At 37.2% G+C, this 21,691-nt stretch overlaps 1 protein-coding gene across 4 annotated transcripts in view; it reads right to left on the bottom strand.

Moving 5' to 3' along the window:
* The window catches only part of CDK8 (cyclin dependent kinase 8), a 73,050-nt gene that overhangs the window by 18,741 nt on the left and 32,618 nt on the right, over positions 1 to 21,691 (bottom strand). For 3 of the 4 annotated variants that reach the window (XM_025000080.2, XM_025000078.2, XM_025000077.2), the window contains exons 3-5: positions 20,596 to 20,706; positions 16,795 to 16,935; positions 1,249 to 1,306 (exon numbers count right to left, since the gene is read on the bottom strand). In XM_025000080.2, coding sequence (XP_024855848.1) covers positions 1,249 to 1,306; positions 16,795 to 16,935; positions 20,596 to 20,706 — 310 coding nt within the window. Of the gene's footprint in view, positions 1 to 1,248; positions 1,307 to 16,794; positions 16,936 to 20,595; positions 20,707 to 21,691 lie in introns of those variants that run through there. The other variant, XM_025000081.2, reaches the window with a different exon arrangement.

Here is a 21,691-nt window from a genome sequence, read left to right on the forward strand (position 1 = left end):
GCTATTGATATCCCCCAAGCCTGTCAACATCATACATGTGACACAGAAATAATTCCAAATGAGATTATTTTTAATATATAAATTTTCCCCGAGTCTTACAGTAGCAAACACATCTGTAAATACTGTCTGGCTGGGTCTTTTAGACTGTGCATGCTTTGAACTTACATTTGAATTTGATGCCACCACGCTGGTTGGATGAAATCTGCTAAATGCACACCTAAGGACCTAACAGGCATTTGACGCTACGTAAGGACCGACAGGGCCTGATTCTTAAAGCAAGCCAATTGACTAGGAGCATTCTGAGATGCATCAAATGTTTGTCAAGAATTTTGCAGTTTATATCAAGGGTATTTTCCGAGTCTAATTAGAAGGAGAAAATGGGATTGGAGGATTTAAAGGGGAGGGTGGAAAGAAGGGTTGGGAACACCTGGGTTTTTCTTTGCTGGTGAAGTGGTACAAATCAGCTAATAATCCCAATTTATACTAAATTTGGCAATCAGAAATTCCTATTTATTTTGTTATATACTCCCATAATCCTGCTGCTTTAAAATTAAGATAATTTGGTTACTACATGTCTTCTATCCACACACAAACTAAATAAATGTCACAAACACAACTTGGAAATGACAATGAAAAAATAGGATAAATAAATCTAGCTCTATCTTTATAAGTTATCAGACCAGAAATGGGTAAAATTTTGCACTGATACATAAGAAAACAGAGCTATTAGAAAACATGCAGAGGCACAGAAAGCTCGTTAATTCTTTTCCCTTCAGGCAAAGGCTCGTTAGAACCTACCCAGCCTCAGTGGTATTCTTAGCTTGTAATCCCTGACCTAGATGAGGCTAACAGAAGGATATGTTCGGATCGACCTGGCTCAGGGAAACAGAACGGATGGTATGATTAGTAGTTTGCTGTACGCCCTTAGGACTAAAGGTGAGGTTGGCTTCTAACAGGGATAGAAGCCACTCACCTCTACAGGCTATTTTTAATGAAGGCAAAAAGTTTCTAAGAAACTCACATGGCTTATTTTATAATTAGAACACTTCAGTCTCTAAAGATTGTCTGACACCTTTTGAGAGTGTGAAACATTTTTCACTTTTAATGTATACTCTTTAGAAATGGCTTCGATCACATGGAACTATATGAATAAATGCATATTATTACAGCAAAAATTAGAAGTGATAAAGCTGCCTGCAAAAGTTTTAAAAGAGTGCTACGCTGTGACTTATCAAAGATATAACATACCAATTTTTACTCTTCCTCGCTCAGGACCTTCACCCATAACTAAAATATTAGCAGGTTTCTGTGGAAACAAAATAGTGTTTTTTTTCAGTAGACAGTAGTGGTTTCTTTTAAATAGACAATACGCCAATATAACATAAATCCACCTTTAAAAAAACCACATTTACTCAAAAATTAAAATCAAACATAGGAAGTCACCAAAGAAGCTTTGTGTGTGTGTGTGTGTGTGTGTATGCCAAGTAATATGCAACTTCATGAAGGCCAAATATGGTAGTGCTTTCTCCAGGCAGAGCGAGGGCTTTTCTTGGCGCTGTTATCAGTCTGCTTTCACTACTGTGGAACATCTGGCAGAAAGTTACAATGCTCTGCTTCCTTGGAACTCTTTCAATTATATAAAACGCCCTGCAACTTTAAGGGGAAATGTATCTTCATATATAATATAATACTGTACTATTAAAATAGCAAGTTAATTACAAAGAAGGGGCCACCTGATAGCTTTTTTTTTTTTTTTGGGAAACCACATAGTATATATCTATGTTTCAAACAAATTATAGAGAAATCAATGTAAGAGCCTTTTCTAAATGAGTTAGCAGAGTAGTAGAAATTTTCCATGACCTGAACAGTTCTCATTTTTAAATAAAAAAGGAAACTAACATATTAAAATGAGATTTTACAAAAGTAATACTTCAAACAGTTTTTAAATGTCTAAAAACATCAAGATTAACTGTCATCTAAAACCCGTTATGGTGGTATATCTACCACACTAACATGCAATGTAAGGGCTGCCCTTCTTTAGGAAAAAGGGAGAAGGGAAGAAGGCAGAGGAGGAGGGAAGGTGGAGGCCACAATCTCTCTCAGGCCGCCAGCCTGCTGTCCGCCTCACCTGACTGCAGTTCTATCAGTCTACCAAATAAGAGCGAAACCTGAGCTCAATCCCTTTCAAACACAGATCAAAGCAATCTTGAAGATCAAATTAAAGATCTTAATGAAGGCTGTGTACAGTGGGAACCAGGTCACAGGCTCCCCTGACCATATTTAACAACAGCCTCTATGCTATTACTGACAAAATGTGACTTCCAGGACATTACTCTACCAACTACCAAAGATCAAAATTATTTCTTTATCCTCAGCGAAAAGACACTTCTGAAAGGCAGTGCACACATTTCAAAGGTTGAAAATTCTGCAGCTTTTCAGATGAGGAAACGCAGCACCAGAGAGTGACTGGCCTGCTCTGAGTGCGAGGGATGAGCTGGGGCGGCAGCAAGGATCCAGCCTGTCCCTGAGCAGAGCCACCCCCTTCCCAACATGCCCTGCTGAGAGTGATTTATACAGCCAGCTTTAAACGGATGTGTATCACCATAGTCATGATCATTATGTTCTGCTCAAGAAAACGTTTCCAGAACCTCTCTCATCACACCCGCTCCTGCCCCAAGACAGCAGGGCAAGCACAAGGAAGTGCAGGGCCGATAACACTCCCCATGAGCCACGTGGAGCTGCCAACCATGAACAGCACTGCCCATCACTGACACCAGATGAGGCTCTGCTCCAGAGCAAACCAGGGCTCAGGGAGGCTTGTGGAATGTGACGGCAGGGGTGGGCCCTCCCAGAGGCACAGGCAGCCTTTCCACCTGACTGGGGGTGGGGCTCAGGAGGGGACCTGACATCTGGGCTAGAACTCTCTCCTCATGGGCCATCAGGGCAGGAGCCCCGAGACATCTCTTGAACCCCATTTTGATTCTCCTCCCATCAACTCTGGCTTCTCTAGCATCGCCAGGGCTCACTTCCAAAGAGACAAAGCTGATCATGTCACCCCCTTGCTTAAAATCTTCCACAGTGACAGGGGAAAATAATCAGGAAAACAGTGGAACAGAAAATGATAGACACACTGTGAATACAACTGGGTTAAAAATGTGCCACGAATAAGGACTAGAAGAACAAAAAAGGTTAGTGACAGGTAGGGATGAACTCTTTCACAAGTTTCTTTGAGCCCTTTCCTTGTGCTTTATTACTTAAAGGCTTCACCTTTCACGGCCCCTCCCCACCTGTGCTGTGAATGGGTAGAAGTCTTCATGGTGGGACGCCAGGCACCTGCAAGCTCGGCTCCAAGACGACTCCCTACCCCAGGGCACGGCCCTGCCACAAGTGTGCTGCCTGACTGTCCTGTTCTGTGACTAGTCAGACCTTTTTCACAACCACGTCAGTACTGGCCCTGTATTTCTGCCACAACAACTTTCCTTTCCTCTGTGTTACTTGGCAACGTCTGGTTCTCCACTCGCCTTTTAAAGATATAATACGCGAATACACTCTGACTACAAACAGGCCACATACAGTTAAAAGATTCTAAAGAGTCAGAGACTCTTCTACCACCCGTCACTCCTCCACCGCATCCCGAACACCACGCTCTCCTCCAGAGTAACCAGCTGATTATCCGGCTTGCTGTGATGGATTCTGCTAGCACTCAAGTGCTCCTAAAAGATTACTTCCGTTTCTGGCAAAAGCACAAGCACAAAGGGGCATCTCTTTCTTCCTTCTATTCTAGATAGAGTGGAAAAAATCCCTCTTTTGATTTCTTACTCATTCAGCAGCTGGGTTCAGATCTGAGAAGCCCTGGGGTGAGTGGTACTGGTTAGCCTGCTACTAGGCAAAGGGAGAAAAAAAAAAAAAACCCTCTTGGTCTTCATTTTATTATACACTCAATGGACTGGCCATGTCCCAAGCAGCTTGGTTCTGAGCCTTGGTTTGGAACAGTTTCTCTGTCAAAGTCTTGCCTGGTATTAGGGTTTGGGGCCAAAACTTCAGGCAATAATTAGAACTTTTTCTATTAGACAACTTACTGCCTACTGCACGATCTGAAGTAGAACTCAGGGCTGAGGCACTAAGCAGACTTAAATTAGTGGTTTTAAGTTCAGCTTTGGCATGCTATATAGTCAGAAACAAAAGAGAACGGTGTTCAGTGCTGTTTTACTAACACTATTTATAAGCAGTAAGTTGCTCCCCATGGGATATCCCATGGTACCATTCCACAGGCCCTAGACAGTGACAGTTGGATTTAGGAGACAAATTCCACACTACATTTCTTTTGAGAATGTAACCTAATGGAAAGTTCAAGAGAAAATGGCAGAAAAACCACAGAGATCATGAATACTCTTTTATTTGTTTAATCAGTATTAAGGAAGACTTCAAAAGACTTGATTTTTGTTTTAGTACTTAATGCCACACCGAGACAATACTATATCCTCCAAAAGGCTAATTCCTTTCATCTTTGTCTATCAGTGGAGAATCTGATAGCCCTAGGGCCAAACCATCCATGTCACTGATGATAAAACACAGCAACAATCATGACTTTAGTAAACTGCAATCAAACGTAATCATCTTAAAGGAACATACAGAACTCTGCTGGTGACATTTTGATGAGGCACATCCCCCCATGAAACTATCTGCTGCTACATACAGCAAAGGTCCAATGTGACTTAAAAGTATTATAGCATCATGACAACATCTTCAAGAATAGTTATCTTACTCACAGAAGTGACTACAGGACACCTTTATTGCCTGCTGAACAATGAAACAGAAAAGTCTACTTCTTTGATTATTTGAAACTATGACTTGAAACAAGCCTCTCTCTTGTTTTCTTTCTCCCAGAAAAAAAACTAATTTTGTATCAGTTTGCTACGGAAAAACTTAGATGAACTTTTCGGCCAACCGGAAATTAAAGTGTGCCCCTGTTTTACAGTCTCATGGCTTGTCCTGTTTTATGTTGTGCTCCAAAAAACTCTCCACTGCCATTTCCTAGATGTCTATGTTACAGAGATAACCATTCCTGGTGAGACTTTCTGCTCTCCAGACTCTGTCACACTGGGAAACATCACACTGACGACTCTGGCAAACAGCAGAGGCGGTAAACTGGTTTCATTTAAGGGCCCAACTGGGGAAGAAAACTAAGGGCTGCCGGGAACTGCATCTTGAGAAAGACAGGACCTGGGCTAGTCAGGAAACTGCCATTATCAGTTAGAGGTATTTCATACAGGTACAGAACTGCACAACGCTGGCATCTCTGTCAAGCTAACTACAAAAACTTTTTATTCTAGGGATGAAGCCAGGGTCTTCATGTGTTCACTGACTTTATCAAGGCAAAATGGAGACTCTGAGTCAGTAAGAAAAGCTGATTTTTAATGGATCTATGAACAGAAGACAGCGATACACAAGTAACCACTGTCAAGTGCTGCTCTCCAAGACCTGTTTGGAACTAAACTTACACACTGTAACCAACTCAGCCTGGTGGCACACTTTCTGGACACTTGATAACTCTCAGTTTGGTTGTTAATCATTGTGTGCCATAATACACACCGATCTGTATTTCAAATTACACTTTTCAATTGATGATGTCTAATTGTTAAGAAAATATTTCTGCTTTTACTTCTAGTTTTGTGTTCTGAGAGATTAATGCAGAATCTGTACCTTTATGAATACTTATGTATATCTTTATCTTATACTACACACTGAATTTTTCTAGACATACATTTTTATTGAATGTTTATTTATATATATTTTTTATTTCTAGGGTGTGCTGTGCACATTGCGGGATCTTAGTTCCCCAACCAGACGTTGAATCTGGGCCCTAGACAGTGGAATTGCAGAGTTCTAAGAACTGGACCACCAGGGATTCCTAGGTAATGCATATTTTAAAATATATTCTTTTATATGTCCCTAAATGCTAAGCAATTCAACTGTATCACACTGCTTCATTCTATAGTTTTTGCTTATTCTTTATTTAAACAAATTTGTCACAATCTGATTTAAAGTATATCAAGGTACATAATTATATATTTCTAATTCCTTCTATACAACTGCCAAATTGAACAAACCATAAGCTTTTTGGTGTATATTCATTATTTCAATCATCCTGCTGTTATAAAATGTGTTTAAATACTTGGAAATAAAACATACTTTTTTTGGCCACATCCTGTGGCATGTGGGAATCTTAATTCCCTGATCAGGGATCAAACCTGCATCCCCTGTGCTGGAAGGCAGGGTCTTAATCTCTGGACCACCAGCGAAGTCCCTTGAAATAAAATATATTTTATGTGACACTCTAATTTTTTCTATATTTGAACAGACACAGACTCTAGACCCAGAGTTCTCAACTTTTTTTCTTCCCCTAAATATTTGAGGAATATAACAGACTTCTGAAGATGAGGAAGTATGATTAAATGCTTAATAGGCTTAAAAAAAAAAAAAAAAAAAACCAAGGATCCCATCAACTATTAGTTCCGTGATCTTCACCTCCATTTTCTCATTTATAAAATATGGATAAAAATAATGACAAGTTAGTGTTGCAAAGATAAATTTTGCTAATGTACATAATACAATATAATGCTTGATATATTAAAAGTCCAAAATATAATGATAGCTAACACTATAATCTGTTAACAGTGACTCATAACTGAAATGATTTAAGTAGAAACTCCTGGGGGCAGGGTACCCATGTATGATTGGATAATACCGCCAAGATGATTTTTCTTTATCACCCTAGGAGATGCCCCTAATTTGTTTTTATCTAGATGTCAATCACTTATGCCTTTTACAGATCAAAAAAACTGTTTATTATTAGTAATAGCCTCTTAAGAATTAAAGCAATAAAAATATAGACTCCTGCAGGAGATTAAAATATAGAAAAGTACAATGAAAGTAAAATTTACCTGAAACTTCACCTCACAGAGTTAGGTTATTACAAACATTTTGGTGGACATAATTCCAGATTTCTCTAAATCTACATTATTACATGTATATAAATATCTTAGAAAAGCCCTTTTGATTTCTGTATTCACTTAACAGTGAACAAATAAATAAATGCATAGCACTACTGTATTGATCCTACTTTATTCAGCCTCCCCTACCATAGCTCCTTAGGTTATTTTTAGACCAGAAGAGCTCTAGGACATTGTCAGGTAACAGTGGTAACAAAGAAGTCAGAAGGATAACAGCTGCTGACTTGCTTACACACTTAGAGGTTTCCTTCCTTCCTTATTTTTATAAAGAACTTCAATCAGAAATGAATATTAAATTTTGTCAAACATTGAATTTTGCAAAAGTTTTACATTTACAACTACTGAGATAACCACAGCGTTATTCTCCTAGCATTATTAATATGAATTATGTCAACAGGTTTCCAAATACTGAATCATCTTCACATTCTGGAAATGAACTTCATTTACTTGGAGTATAGTAATCTTTTAATGTTCCTCTGGATCCTATTCGCTAATATTTTATCTAAGATATAAGCAAAAATGTTTATACGTGACACTGACCGACTGTATTTATTAGGTTTGTGTTTAGGATAGATTCTGAGTTACCTGTCTCACAGGTTAGAAGGCTGTTGAGGAACTGCAGGAAGGGGAATGACATGGTGTGCTTTGCTTTCTAGAGGTCATTCTGATTGCTACGTAGATACTGGACCACAGAAACGTAAGACTGCAAGGAGGGACGATCACGTGCTTGTTTTTTCAGTAATCCAAGTACCCTGGATTAGAATAGCAGCGATAGAAACGATAAGAAGCAAAGTCAAGAGGCAGGAAATGGACTGCAAAAAACTCAACTGTGTGCACTGGGAGGTCAGGCTACTGTAGAATCAATGAAGAGGAATGAGTGAAATGAATGAGCAGACCTGGAAGTTCACTTGGGAAGTGCAAACCCACATCCTGAAAGCAAGGGGGTCTGAACTATTCCTGTTGGTTTGCACCTGTCCACTGGGCAGACGATGGGAGACTGAGCTAGGGGGACTTCATCATCCCTGCTCATCTGCCCTTTCCTCCCTGGCTAACTCTTCCCACAGCATCTTCTCCCTGAAAACAAGCACTACAGTTGACTATTCTTTGAGAAAAGATGCTGGTCAGATGACTGGGACCAATGGCCAGTTGTGCTACTTCAAATCAATGTCACAGGAGAGTCTTAACTGTACTTCAACCTGAAATGTGTTTTGAAGGTAGCACTGATAAGAATCCAGTTATTCAATCAATAAATATTTATCATGCAGCTAATATGTGCTATCCTGGGTACTAAAGATATACCAGTAAGTGAAATGGATAAAGTTCGCACACCTAAGGTACTTATTCACAGTCCTAGGGCAACCTAATGATGGACTGGAACTAAAATGCACTGACTGAACATTTATTATGCGCCAGACAACCTAATATTTCACTCTCTATCAAAGAGACAAAAATATGGGTCTGGATCCATTTTATGTTAAAAAAAAAAAAAAAGAGAGAAAAGATATATGTGACTTAAAACTCAGATAATCTTCTATTTCTAGCCAATTTTCAGGATTACTCAAAAATATCATCTTCACTCTATTTTTTTAAAAAGCTCAATTAAATTATTTAGAATATCTGTCTTGTCTGGTGAGAAATGGGACTTAAAAAAGATTCTAGTGTCTTGCTGATCAAGGGTCTGAAAAGATTCATCGAGAATCTGAAAGTAGATGAGAAGCCACATGCAAACTAAGTAACATAGTGTTTCTATAATCAACTTCTAATCTGCCCACATAAGCAGGTACAATGTCTGGAGCTGCACTATTTAGTAAAACAAAGTGGGCCACTTTTTCATCATTTACAAACAATAGAACACGCTTCATTGTACGTGCTCAATATCTAAATTACACAAATGTGGCATATATTAAGAAACTAAAGGGACTGTTTACAATCAAATACTTCCAAGAAAGAAAACTGTCCAATTGTCATTTAAGTCAACATACTACAGAATAAACACAATATTCGTTGTTAACCAAAAGTAATGCAAACTTCATTTTAGTTTGCCTTAACTCATTCTTATCAATAAAACCTATGTTTCATCTTCAAGCCTAAATTTTATGGATACAATTTTGTATTTCCTAGTTATACAATTAGACAAATAAAATTGGAGGAAATCCTTGGAGATTTCATTTATTCCCAGTAAATGAAGCAAATCTCAAGTAATAAGCAATGATTGATCCTGACAATCACAAAGCATTTTTCTTCTAAAAAGCTCTGTTTTAAAGAAACATGCTTAATATATTCCCAATACTCATTTCTAGGAAGCTAAGCACAGAGAAGGAGCAGCAACAGCAGTCAGAACAGAGGCCTTGAACACAGTCTCCTTTCTTCCCAGCTGGCCAATCAATTTGTTTCTTTGCTTCTTTCAGCATTTGGACAGTGTCAAGGTCCTTTCTGCTTCCCCCGTCCCCTAAAGAATGTACTGCCCTCTCCTTTTAGGCAGACAAAAAAGTGTATGCATGGCTTTTTTTTCCTTAATAGCAACCATCCCCTACTGACATAAAACAAATACACTAAACAACACTGAATATTATGGGTGAACTTTAATAAAAGACTAAATAGGTATTTTCTTCTGTTTCCTTCTGTATGATTATAACATGTTAACTGCAACCTATTAGAAAATTCAGGAAGGTATTAAAGGAGGAAAGTGAAACTTGCCTGAAATTCTCCCACCTATAAATAAACCCTAGTTAGAAAAACATTCCCTACAGGGCTACTGCTATTCAACATGATTTTATTATCAATGTCAATACATTTGCATAAAATATTGAAGTATTTATAATTAGAACAAAGTATTTTCTACAGACTTGATCTTCTCTTTTCCTAAACACATCAAGTACCTTTTGGGCAACAGTCTAAGACCAGCGGCTTTCAAACCTTCTTGAACACAACCCACAGGAAGAAAATCACTCATGGCCATAGTTACACACACACACACACACACACACACACACAGAAGTGAAACAAAAGTTTCATGAAGCAACAACCTCCCTCAAGACATATGATGTACTCTGATATTTGCTCTGTTCTACTCTATTCCATTAAAAATTTTAAAAAGGCTGGTTGTGTTGTGTGATCTCCCAACTCACAGCTTATAACCTGCAATTTAAAAATCACTGACCTAGAGGGGAAAATCCCTAAATTCAGTGATCCAGCTTTGAAAATAATTAGCTAAGTAACCAGAATCAGGTAATTTAATCTCTTTTCTTCTGAGTTTTCCACTTCCTTGTACAGAGCTTAGTAGTCAATGAGAAAATTAATCTAAAAATCCCAAGCAAACCAACTAATTATATTACTGTTTACAAACTTTAGTATTAGTAAGCAAATCTAATAAACCAGGCGATCTTTTACTCAAATAAGAAGAATCAGATCAAAAACACCCCAATAATTCATCATGTTATAATCAATAATTAGGTGCCTTCATAAAGTAGGCCCTATGATACTGAATCTGAGTCAATGGCTCACGCCGAGATTTTGATCGTACTGCACAGTTGCTAGGAAACCAACTCATCCTTCACCAAGCACAGTTAAACTCTCCCCCCACCACCAAGTGATTCCATGTTATCCAATATAATCAAAATAAACTTCAAGGCAGCAGCACTATCAGATATTTTTTTTAATAAGCCAGATTAAAGCTCTGAAATAGCTCGAGCATTTTATAAACATGTTCATGCAATGGCCCACTGGGCTATTTCACCTCACATACTTACACATGACAAGACATCCCCCTGGGATACTTCCAAAGGAAATCTCTGCAGACATTTATTTTCTAGGAAATTTTACTATGGCAAAAAACAAAGAACCTATTTTGCAGTGAATGCTCTGTCATTGAGCTATACCCACCCCCCTCCCTGCCAAAAGAAAATATTCTGAATTGTTTTAGGGCAGGAGTGACCAACTTCAGATAGCTGTAATACTCCAAAACACTCCAAATTTCATATACAGCCTTGTAATTCAGCTTAAAGGAAAAAAGGAAAAAAATTACAGAAGTTATAGTATATATTACATTATCCATTTGGTGCAAGAGGATGAAAATATAGCCTATGTGCCTGGGAGCTCCAAGTTAATTACCACTATGATAAAATCATTAAAGTGGTAATTAAAATGAAATTTGGGGGGATACTAGATTTTTTAAAAAATGGAACACATTAATGACCATATGATAACTGATATACACTTAATGAAAGTTAATGGCAAGCAGGTAAGTCATAATAACTACTTCTCTACTCTCTATTAAATTCCTTAGGAAACAAGTCAAAAGCACAAGTCTTTAATACTTACTTAAATACAAGTAAATCATTTGATTTGACTATAAATCATTTCTATGTTAAGTCTGATACAGCTGAATGAATATTTTCAACAAAAAGCACAAAATTCAGCCAACAATACATTCACTAGAAAATTTTAAAAGAACAACTATCAGCTAGAAATTAAAACACTGACATGGTGATTAGAAATGACCTGGTCTGCTAAATGTAGGATTAAAGTGAAACATTGGCGATGCAAGTTCAGAATAGTTGGAATGTACAGAAGAGAGGCATGCCCACCCCCACCCCATTAACGATTAAAAGAATAATTCACACAGAAGGGACTTCCAGAAGTTGTGGAAAGAAAAAAGTGAGGGATGTAAATCAACAATGATGAAAACGTTCCACCCTTAAGATTAAAGGAGAAAAATTGGAAAAAATAAATGACATAAAGTGAACATCAGGACAGACAAAGGGCCAAGAAACAGGTCTCCCCGGGCGGAACAAAAATCTGGGGGAGAGGAAGGGCACGATGGATGAGATCGACAGATCACTGTCATTAGCTGAATGGTCTCTGAACTAACTGATAAGAGCTGAGTTCTTTTCAGTGGAAAGAAGGCTGCTGAAAGGACTTAAAATGTGGTATGAATAGAAAAGAATTTTTTCTGCACTGTTTCACTGCACTAAATCATAGCAGAGATAAGAGGGAGTGAAGGGAAGAAATGCAGCAGAGTGTGTGCGTCCCTAGATACAGAGAAGTGTCAGGTAACACTGGAGATAAGCTATGGGGAATAACCTTGGAGACCACTTTGCTTCTGTTACAGACGGGCTAGTTCGTTCATTCACCCCGTGTAAGCAATACTGTATATATTACTGTGTATTCCACAGGCACTGGGAAGTCTACAAAGATATAAGAAGTCCCAGTCTTTGCCCTCAGGAACTTACCATCAGATAGAGGAGTACAATTACCCAACTAGTAAGCACCCCAGGGGCACTTCAAAATAATGCTACAGGGTTTAGAAGTAAACATTCTCAGTCTCAGCTAGTGTGACTGGCGTGGTGGGTGCTAGGGGCTTTTCTGATGAGGTAGCAGGAGCAGAGCTTTAAAGGATGAATAGAATTTCAAATGCTGGAGATGAAGGGAGGAAGGCATTTAGACAGGCAGGACAACCTCTGGGTTGACTGGAAAATAAATATAAAGAATGAGATAAAAGAAAAACAGGAGACTGGAGCCAGACCATAGTGGTGTTTTTAATCTTCAATTTGGCAGCATGCATACTGGTGAGAAGTGTTTTTCAAATTCTTAATCTATCACAGAATTTTCCCTAGGAAAAGAAAAATTACTGAGTTTGAAATTTCACAATTGCACAAGAAAACAATGACAAAATTTAGAAAGTTTTATTAAAAAAATAATCATTTCCACTGATAGAGCCTAGACAGTGAACTGGCTGGACATCCTCAAATAGGTCACAGTGGAGTCACTGGTGGTCACACCCTTGCCCATGTGCTCTAACTCAATCCCAGAGGACTGCATCTCAAAGGGGAGTTCAGTCACCACTGCTGGATCAAGCCTGGCTTCTACACAAAAAGGATCGAATATGACTTTGGTGCTTCAAGCTTTTTACTAGACTGGGCTCAGGAAAACACCACTAATCAATTAGGCTAATGGACTTCAAACTTATTCTTATTTTGAGTCATTAAAACATATCTTTACTTGAAGCTTTCCTAATATTTCACACTTAGTTTCTCTTTATGATACATACGGCAAAAAAAAAAAAAAAAACCAAAAAACTTAATATTCCTTAACTCAACAAAACACTCCTATTTTATGTAAGCAGATAACTGGGGGGCTGAGGCGGGGGAGAATATGGACAACACAACCCTGAAATACCTCTTCCCACGTTGCACGTGTCTCAGTTGACCCGTTTAAATAGGATGGCTATTTTGGGTGTCACCTTGGCTGGACCATAGTGCCTGTACATCTGGTCAAAGAGTATTCTGGATGTTTTCTATCAAGGTGTTTTTAGATGAGATTAACATTTAAATTTGTGGACTCTGAGTTAAGTGGGATCACCCTCCATAGTGTGGGTGGGCCTCACCCCAAAACAAAAAGGAGTTCTGCCAGTGGCCTGACTCTGGACTCAAGTGCACCTCTTGCCTTGGGTTTGCCAAACCTGCCAGCCTGACCTGCAGCTTCTGGACTGACCCTGCCTCCACAACTGCCTGACGGAAGTGCTTAGGAGAAACCTTACTCTCTCCACACAGACCCAGTTCTCTCTACACAGACCTGAGAACAATGATTAATACAGGTGGTAATGCCAGAACCAGGACTATAGACTGCTAGTCAAACAACTTTCATTTCCAAGGAGAGGAGAATATGAGAAGAGAGGGGAAGGACGTGGTCCCAAAGAAAGAGTAAAGTTACCTTACACACACTACTGTTTTTATTTCTCTCTCCAGTTTACTTTAAATTCATAAATTATCTCACAAATACGCATAGTTTTCCTTTCCAGCCCATTTCTTAGAACATCTGCACATGTGTACTTATTACTACATTCAGCCTAACAAGAGTTCCAGAATTATCAAGTATATTTCCTGTGGAGGATGACAGACCTCAGTTACTGATTTGCTACTACATAATGATCAGTAGTGACAAAATTAACTTTTATTTATTAAATGGTAAAGTTAACTATACATATCAACCAAAGAACTCCATAACTCTATCAACTCAAATCAGTGTTTCTATTAACAATAAAGCCAATTTTATTAAGCAAAAGCTTCAGTAACACTCTGGACTATTTTCAAATGGTGTTTTTAGGGGGTCTATGTTAATTTTCTACCTTGATATGAAGCTTCATGTGGCAAGTCAGCACCTTAACCAACTTGTCCAATTTTTAACATTAGAAATCTACGTAGATCTGCTAAGGTTGGTATCACCTCATTTCATCTAAACCTGACTGAAGAGGAGCAAATAACATAATTAACTAGTAATTATACTGCAAATAATAACTGCTTGAGGAAAGATTTTTTAAAAAATGTCATGTCATACAGCTTCTAAAGAATATTCTTCAGAGTAAATACTTTTAATACTACATATATGAATATCTTATGTAGCTGTAGTTGAAAAATTATACACTATCAATCAAACTCCAAAATTTGATTTTCAGTTGGCAGGAAGGTAGGCACAATTTTAATAAAAACTATGATTATGAATCTTTCCTTCAAGAACTGAAGAATAATTCAAGAGGCAGGGACCTGAACCAGTAAGATCCAGCCTAGGGGAGGAGGTTATCACTTCACTGAGAGAATGGTCAGTGGGCCTGTGATGCACAGAAGGGTCAGGCGTTTGGAAAGAGCACTAAGAAGCCAAGCATAGACATTACAGGAAACCATGCTTCAGACAGAAAGTCAAAGGAGGCAGCAGCAGACAAATAATTGATTACAGTTTAGAAAAGATTGTGGATGAACACACTTCTAAACAGATGGCAGTGGCCTAGCAAGAGGGGATACAACACCAGGAGGGATCTGCTTCAGTGAACAGGAATATTTTACCCCTGATACTGTTCAGAATTGTGAGTACCTGGTAATAATGAAGTGTGACTACTTTTAGTTTGTTTCATTATTACTTTTAAATCAGCTGCACACAGCGTGTTCCTTTGTCACCTGCACCTGGGCACACTGCTCCACGCCCTGTCTCCGGGGGCACCACAAACACACACTTCTGAAATGACCTGCTTGGCACTGTCTCTATGCCAAAGACAACTGTTCAGGCTGTGTCAATAGAAAGAACTCTCCCAAAAGAAATCAGACTTCAAAACTATTTTCATTACTTTCATTATTTCATAGTGTAGTTAACACTAATGTAAGCAGTTCAGGTATATTATGGGGCTTCCCTGGTGGCTCAGATGGTAAAGAATCTACCTGCCAATGCAGGAGACCCAGGTTTGATCGCTGGATTGCAAAGATACCCTGGAGAAGGGAATGGCAACCCACTCCTCCAGTGTTCTTGCCTGGAGAATCCCATGAACAGAGAAGGTACATTATACATTAGATTCTTGCATGGAGAATTCCATGAACAGAGGAGGTATATTATATATTAATATAAAAATTAAATACTGGTTTAAAATCAGTTTGTGTTCATCTAATGAACATACATATTTTAGTGATGAGAAATATTTAAATTAAAAAATCAACATTATCTTAGCATAATTAACTCTAAGGGAGAAAAATGCCCTTTAACCAGATTCTATTCTTTTAAAATCATGAAAAATGTCAGGAGCTCAAAAGTAGTAACAGTTTTCCCCTAAGCTGACTCTTCTAAAAGTTGAAATTTATTTTCATTTTCATAAACAGACAAAGGATTTTTCATATTTATGTTCTGTAAATTCACTGCTTATAAATATCCTACTTCTATTAAAAATAAAGTTTGCATAAGATAAAAAGTTATTTCAACCAAACTTCTGATGTGTTACTGGTCCTACTGTAAATGCTTTTTCTAGGCTTGAGAACTGGAGATAAAATAACTGCCACTAAATGTATTTCAAGGAGATTTACTGAAGACAGATGAAAGAACCAGAAACTACAACACCTGACTGAAGGCAGAGACGAATGTATTAAACACAGAGCACCCGGCAAAGAGCACACATGTGAGGGCAGAGTGGCTCCACCTTATCCGGATGGAGACTTCTCCTAAGTACACATGTGATCAGAGACCACACCACAGCTTCCAGCACTGTGTCTATAACTGCTTGAAATGAAGGCATTGCTACAAACCTCACTAGAGTCACTACATTTACAAAGAAAAGAACAAAAACACAATGTAATTATGCAGTATCAAAGGGGTAAACAGGAATCTGAAATTTAAATGATTTAAATATATAAAGCTTTCATGAACAAGCACAATTTAATCAACAATTTAATGCTATACTTTTTTTTAAGGGAATACACTATTCTGCGATGTAAAATAAAAACAAAGTCAATTTCTGAAGTTTCTGAATTCTTAAGAATTTAGTGTACCTTAACATGGCAAGGCTTCTTAATAATGTATCCAATCATGATTAATAAAGGCTATTGGCTGAGAGACTGCTACTAATATAGTGGGGTTCAAAAAACAAGCACTTGAACACTTATCTTCTAATATTCAACTTCATATGCAGTAGGCTCCAAAGATTGTATTTTCAAGTTATTCATAAGTACACCAACTTCCAGAGTTTGTCTGGCATCTAATAATCAATGTAAAGCAAGCCAATGCTTTATTTACAGACTTAAAAGCTTACCAAAACCAGTGTGGCCTCTTTCACCTCTTAAGCACCAGCTCATGTATGTCCCGAAGCAGGGGACATCACACAGAAGCACAAGGCTGGGCTAGTTTTGAGACCGTAGCATTCCTGCTTCCCCTGTAAGGTCTGCAGGCCTGTACAGCACTAACATCTAGATATATCACCCAACTCACAAGTGCATCTTTCTAGCTTACACCTAACTACGTTTCAACTTACCAAATCCCTGTGCAACACCCAGTTAGCATGCAGGTAGTGGATCCCATCCAGAATCTGATACAATAGTGACTTCACCATCCCCCGAGGTAACTGAACTGGCTTCTTGTTTGCTTTAGAAGCTCTGTGAAACTTGATTATATGCTGAAAGAAAGAAAAATATCACCAGAAGCTTAAAAAAGAAAAGAAGGAAAGATAGTTTGATAAATAATATTTTCCTAACTGAAAAAGAAATACTCAGGGATTTCCAAAGATACTGAAAATATCATTTCACATTCTGCTGGATAGCATAAATAACCTTAAATAACTACAGCTAAAAAGTCATTTCCTGAGCATGGGATAGGGCCTCAGAAAATAAATTACAACAAAGAAGTAGAAAGTAATGTGATTTTATTTTTAAAGTATAATTAAAAATTACTTTCAGAGTTACTTGACCTGTTTAGTGAAAATTTTCAAGAAACAAATATCTGTTATTCGGCAGTGAATAAAATGTGTATTAAATGAAAGAAAGAAAAAAAGAGTTTTGGCTGGTTGACATAGCATAGGTGTGCTAACTATTTACCACAACTGGGTTATAAAGAAAGCAAATGGAAAAATATTTCAATTAAGTACACAGAAGCACAAAGGAATAATATGTAAATGACCAGTACATATCTCTGGTCATACATAATATTTAGAAATATGAATGCTTCAGACGAGGGGAGAAAAAATGGCCTTGAAACATCTAGCAAAGCTTTCTAGGTATAATGTTAGTGGACATCCAGTAAACATAATGCCACTTTATAAATAGAAAAATCATTTTACAAATAAATGTACCTCAACAGAAACAAGATCCAATGTTTCAAACTCTCGACAGATGTCTTCATTGTAATGAAAGCACTCAAACTGCAAGAAAATCTAGAAATCAGCTGCAGCCAACTCTGCTGTGCATACCACTGGGCATAGGCCCGAATCTAACAGACACTAGAGCAGACTCCTGGCCAGTATCTGACTGCATATTAGGTGTATTCTTGAACTTAGTAAAAATAATTAAAACAGGAGTTATTATTTTAATAGTATAACTATTATTTAATAGTATAACTTAACCTTTTCATTTCCCTTTTCTTAAGATACAGAAGTAGAAAATGGGTAAGAAATAACAAATGACTAATGAGTGAAGGAGTTTTATTTTCCAAAGAAAAAATACAGAGCAAAGGCCTATATTTGGGAAGGTAAAGGGTATCAGTTAGTGCCTTTAGTAGTATGTAGTATGATTAATCAATTTAGTATGATTAATCTATCCTTTAGTAGAAGCATGATATTATTTTAATTTTCTTCTCAGTCATTTTTTTTGAAGTACTTAAGAACAGGCAAACAAAACAGAGCTATAGTAAGTCCTTATAATCTAGACTGTTTTGTCACCTATTCAAAGAACTATCCAAGTCACATCACCTTAAGAAGAACCAGCAGCTCTCAGAGCTTAAAAAAAAAAATTAAGATATATTAAAAAAAGAACATTAAAACCTGCAAGAGTAAGAATGAAAGGAACAAACATGCAGGGGAGGTAAGATAATAAGTTGATGCCATATACATTTCTTTAGGCAGTATTTTCATTAAGGTATTACAAATCACTTCTTTACCAATATTTTATAGCTACAAAAACTACAGTGGAGAAATTCTTACCTTCACTTTTATTCCTGGGTTATATAACAAATATGTAATATGCATACCATAAGATTTCACCAACACCTAAGTAATTTTTTAAAATGACTTTTTATTCTTTTTGCCTTTGCTGCCTTACCCCAGCTAATTCATTTCAATATTCCAATTAAAATAAGAAAATAAAATGGATAAAAAGTAGTTTTAGTAAACTGACTCATCATTTGGTTTTTATTAAAATGAGCACTAGAAATGCTTATTTGGCTTACATGAGTTGATAAAGCCAGTAGTGACTCTATACACACATTCTGCTGTGCTGCTAAGTCGCTTCAGTCGTGTCCAATTCTGTGCGACCCCATAGATGGCAGCCCACCAGGCTCCTCTGACCCTGGCATTCCCTAGGCAACAATACTGGAGTGGGTTGCCATTTCCTTCTCCATATACACACATTACATGCAGCTTAATTTATTAAAGTATAATTATTATACCTACACATAAAATTAAATATTACATTCCAGTTTTGCTAGAAAACATGTTGAATACAATACTATCTCCTATGCTCAAGTATGTCTTATTACATACCATGCTTATCAACTAGCCTAGAAATTTTCTCATAAATTTGGATTATATAATTTGATTTTATATTACACTTAAATATGATGAGTGTTCAATACTGGCCACTCCAATTTACTGAACTTTTATTAACAGAATCCGAATTTGATTTGATTATATTTCTTTTACAATAATAGAAGCCAACAAAAACTATCACGAACCTTGGGCAATAGTCTCATAAAAGAGGGAAAATTTCATGTGTCTATTTTGTTTGAAAATAGTTTTTTCCAGGTAACTTATATAAAAATAAATTGAATCAAATCACATTTAGTCATGTAAAATAGCAATCTACAAACAATACGAAAAAACTTTTTTTAAAAAATAAATCTGAAAGCATATGAAACCAAAATAAGTTTCAATTTCTGGAGTCTGTTAAAGTTAAAATGACGGAAATGAGGATTCATCTGGAAATTAGCAAAAGAGTTTGAAACTTTCATTATTTTCAGAAGGTAAATTTCCTTTTACACAGTTTTACTGAGATTTGTGCTAGCTTTATTTCAAAATTTTGTACTTCCATTTATGAACTACAGCTGAATGAAAAGATATATTTTGAAGATTCTGAAATTGAGCCAGGATACAGTAATCCCTTGCATATGTTTTCTCTTTTTATTTAGCTCAATAAATGCACAGCCATGCTAATTCAGTAAGTATAGACAGGATGCAAAACATAGCAAAATATTTAAAGAACTTATTATGTATTAAATAGCATAAAAATATATTTCACAATAGTGAAGTAGTTGTTAATTAATTAACGACACAACACTGGACATTATTTACTTGTAAAAAAAAAAAGCAGTAAAAGTATTATATTTTACAGATGGGGAAGCTACCCCTTCAGAATCATTAAGAGATTTGCCCTCTGTCATTTGACAAATAGGCCCACTAAATCTCAATCCAAGTGAGTGAATCTAAGTTGCTCAATTGTGTGCGACTCTTTGAGACCACAAGGACTATATCTATCTATCTATCTATCTATCTAGTCCGTCCATGAAATTTTCCAGGCCAGAATACTGGAGTGGGTAGCCTTCCCCTTCTCCAGGGGATCTTCCCAATCCAGGGATCAAACCCACATCTCCTGCATTGCAGGCAGATTCTTTACCAGCTGAGCCACCAGGGAAGCCCAAACCTCAATCTAGTTCTCCCAATAAACACAACATACTCAGGTCCCTACACAAGGTATTATCACCTTCTCATCTTAGATTCCCTTCACTACAGAATAAAAGGAAATACGCTGCTTTTAAACTTTACAACAAAACAGTTATTACTGTTACTTTTTTTTATGTTGTCAAAATCCACAGCTAGGAAAACAATATTAAAGAGCTGTTTATACTCTTCAGATTCTTTTGTTCTCTGCAGCATGTCAAACTGATAAGAACAAAAGTAAAAATACAAAGCAATACTCTAGCCTTCATACTTTCTCAAAAACATTCTGAGATCCCTTTTATCTTAAAATAATAACTCTATTACTACGATGAGCTCCCCAAATTGTCTCCAGTTAGTCCTGTTGATCCCCGACTGAAACCACTGCCCCACATCCACCACGGTGCGCCTTACCCAGAGGTCATGTTCAGCATAGTCAAACAGAAGCCACACTTTCCTGTCTGCGTGAGACAGAAACACCTTTTGAAGAGAGATGACATTTGGGTGCTTAAGTTCTCGAAGTAGCTGCAAAACAAAGGGGAGTCATTAAAAATCTTTGTCATAAAAGTAACATGAAAAACCCCACACTGTTTGTAACTCAAAGGCAATACAAACCTAATGGTACTCAATCCTAAAAATCTAATAAATACCCATACAATTTTGAGATGCCCATACAAATGAATACAAATCTGTGGGCAAAAGATACCGAAAAGATATAATTGTGTAAATCTGTCAGTTTTGTTATTGTTCAGTCGGCTTCCTTCTTTAATGTTTTTATTATGGTAAAATATATACAATGTAAAAATTACCATTTTATGCTACTGATGAACCTATCTGCAGGGCATGAATAGAGACTCAGACATAGAGAACAGATTTATAGACACACTGGGGGCAGGAGAGGGTAGGAGAATTGAAACAGCAGGACTGAAATATATACGTTACCATATGTAAAATAGCTAGCTAATGAGAAGCTGCTATATAACACAGGGAATTCAACCTGGTGCTCCCTGATAACCTAGCGGGGTGGGATGGGGTAGGAGTTGGGTTCAAGAGGGAGGGAAGATATGGATACCTATGGTTGATTCACGTTGATGTATGGCAGAAACCAACGTAATAGTGTAAAGCAATTATCCTTCAATTAAAAATAAATATAATGTTAAAATATTATGTTCTAAACATTTTTTAATAAGTAAATTTTTAAGAAATTACCATTTTAACCATTTTTAAGGGTTCAATTCAGTAGCATAAGCACACTCACAATGCTATGCAGCCATCCCGAAACATCCATTTTAGAACCATTTTATCATCCTAAACAGAAATTCTGTACCTGTTAAGCGATAACTCCCCACTTTTCTCTCCCTGTGAGCCCCTGGTAACCTTTATTCTACTTTCTGTCTCTGAATTTGCCTATTCTAGGTGCCTCACATAAGTAGAATCATTATTTGTCCTTTTGTGTCTGGCTTATTTCACTAAGCATAACTTAGTCTTTAAGGTTTATCCACGGTGTAAC

Source organism: Bos taurus, chromosome 12 (genome assembly GCF_002263795.3).
Source record: "Bos taurus isolate L1 Dominette 01449 registration number 42190680 breed Hereford chromosome 12, ARS-UCD2.0, whole genome shotgun sequence".
Taxonomy (NCBI): Eukaryota; Metazoa; Chordata; class Mammalia; order Artiodactyla; family Bovidae; genus Bos; species Bos taurus.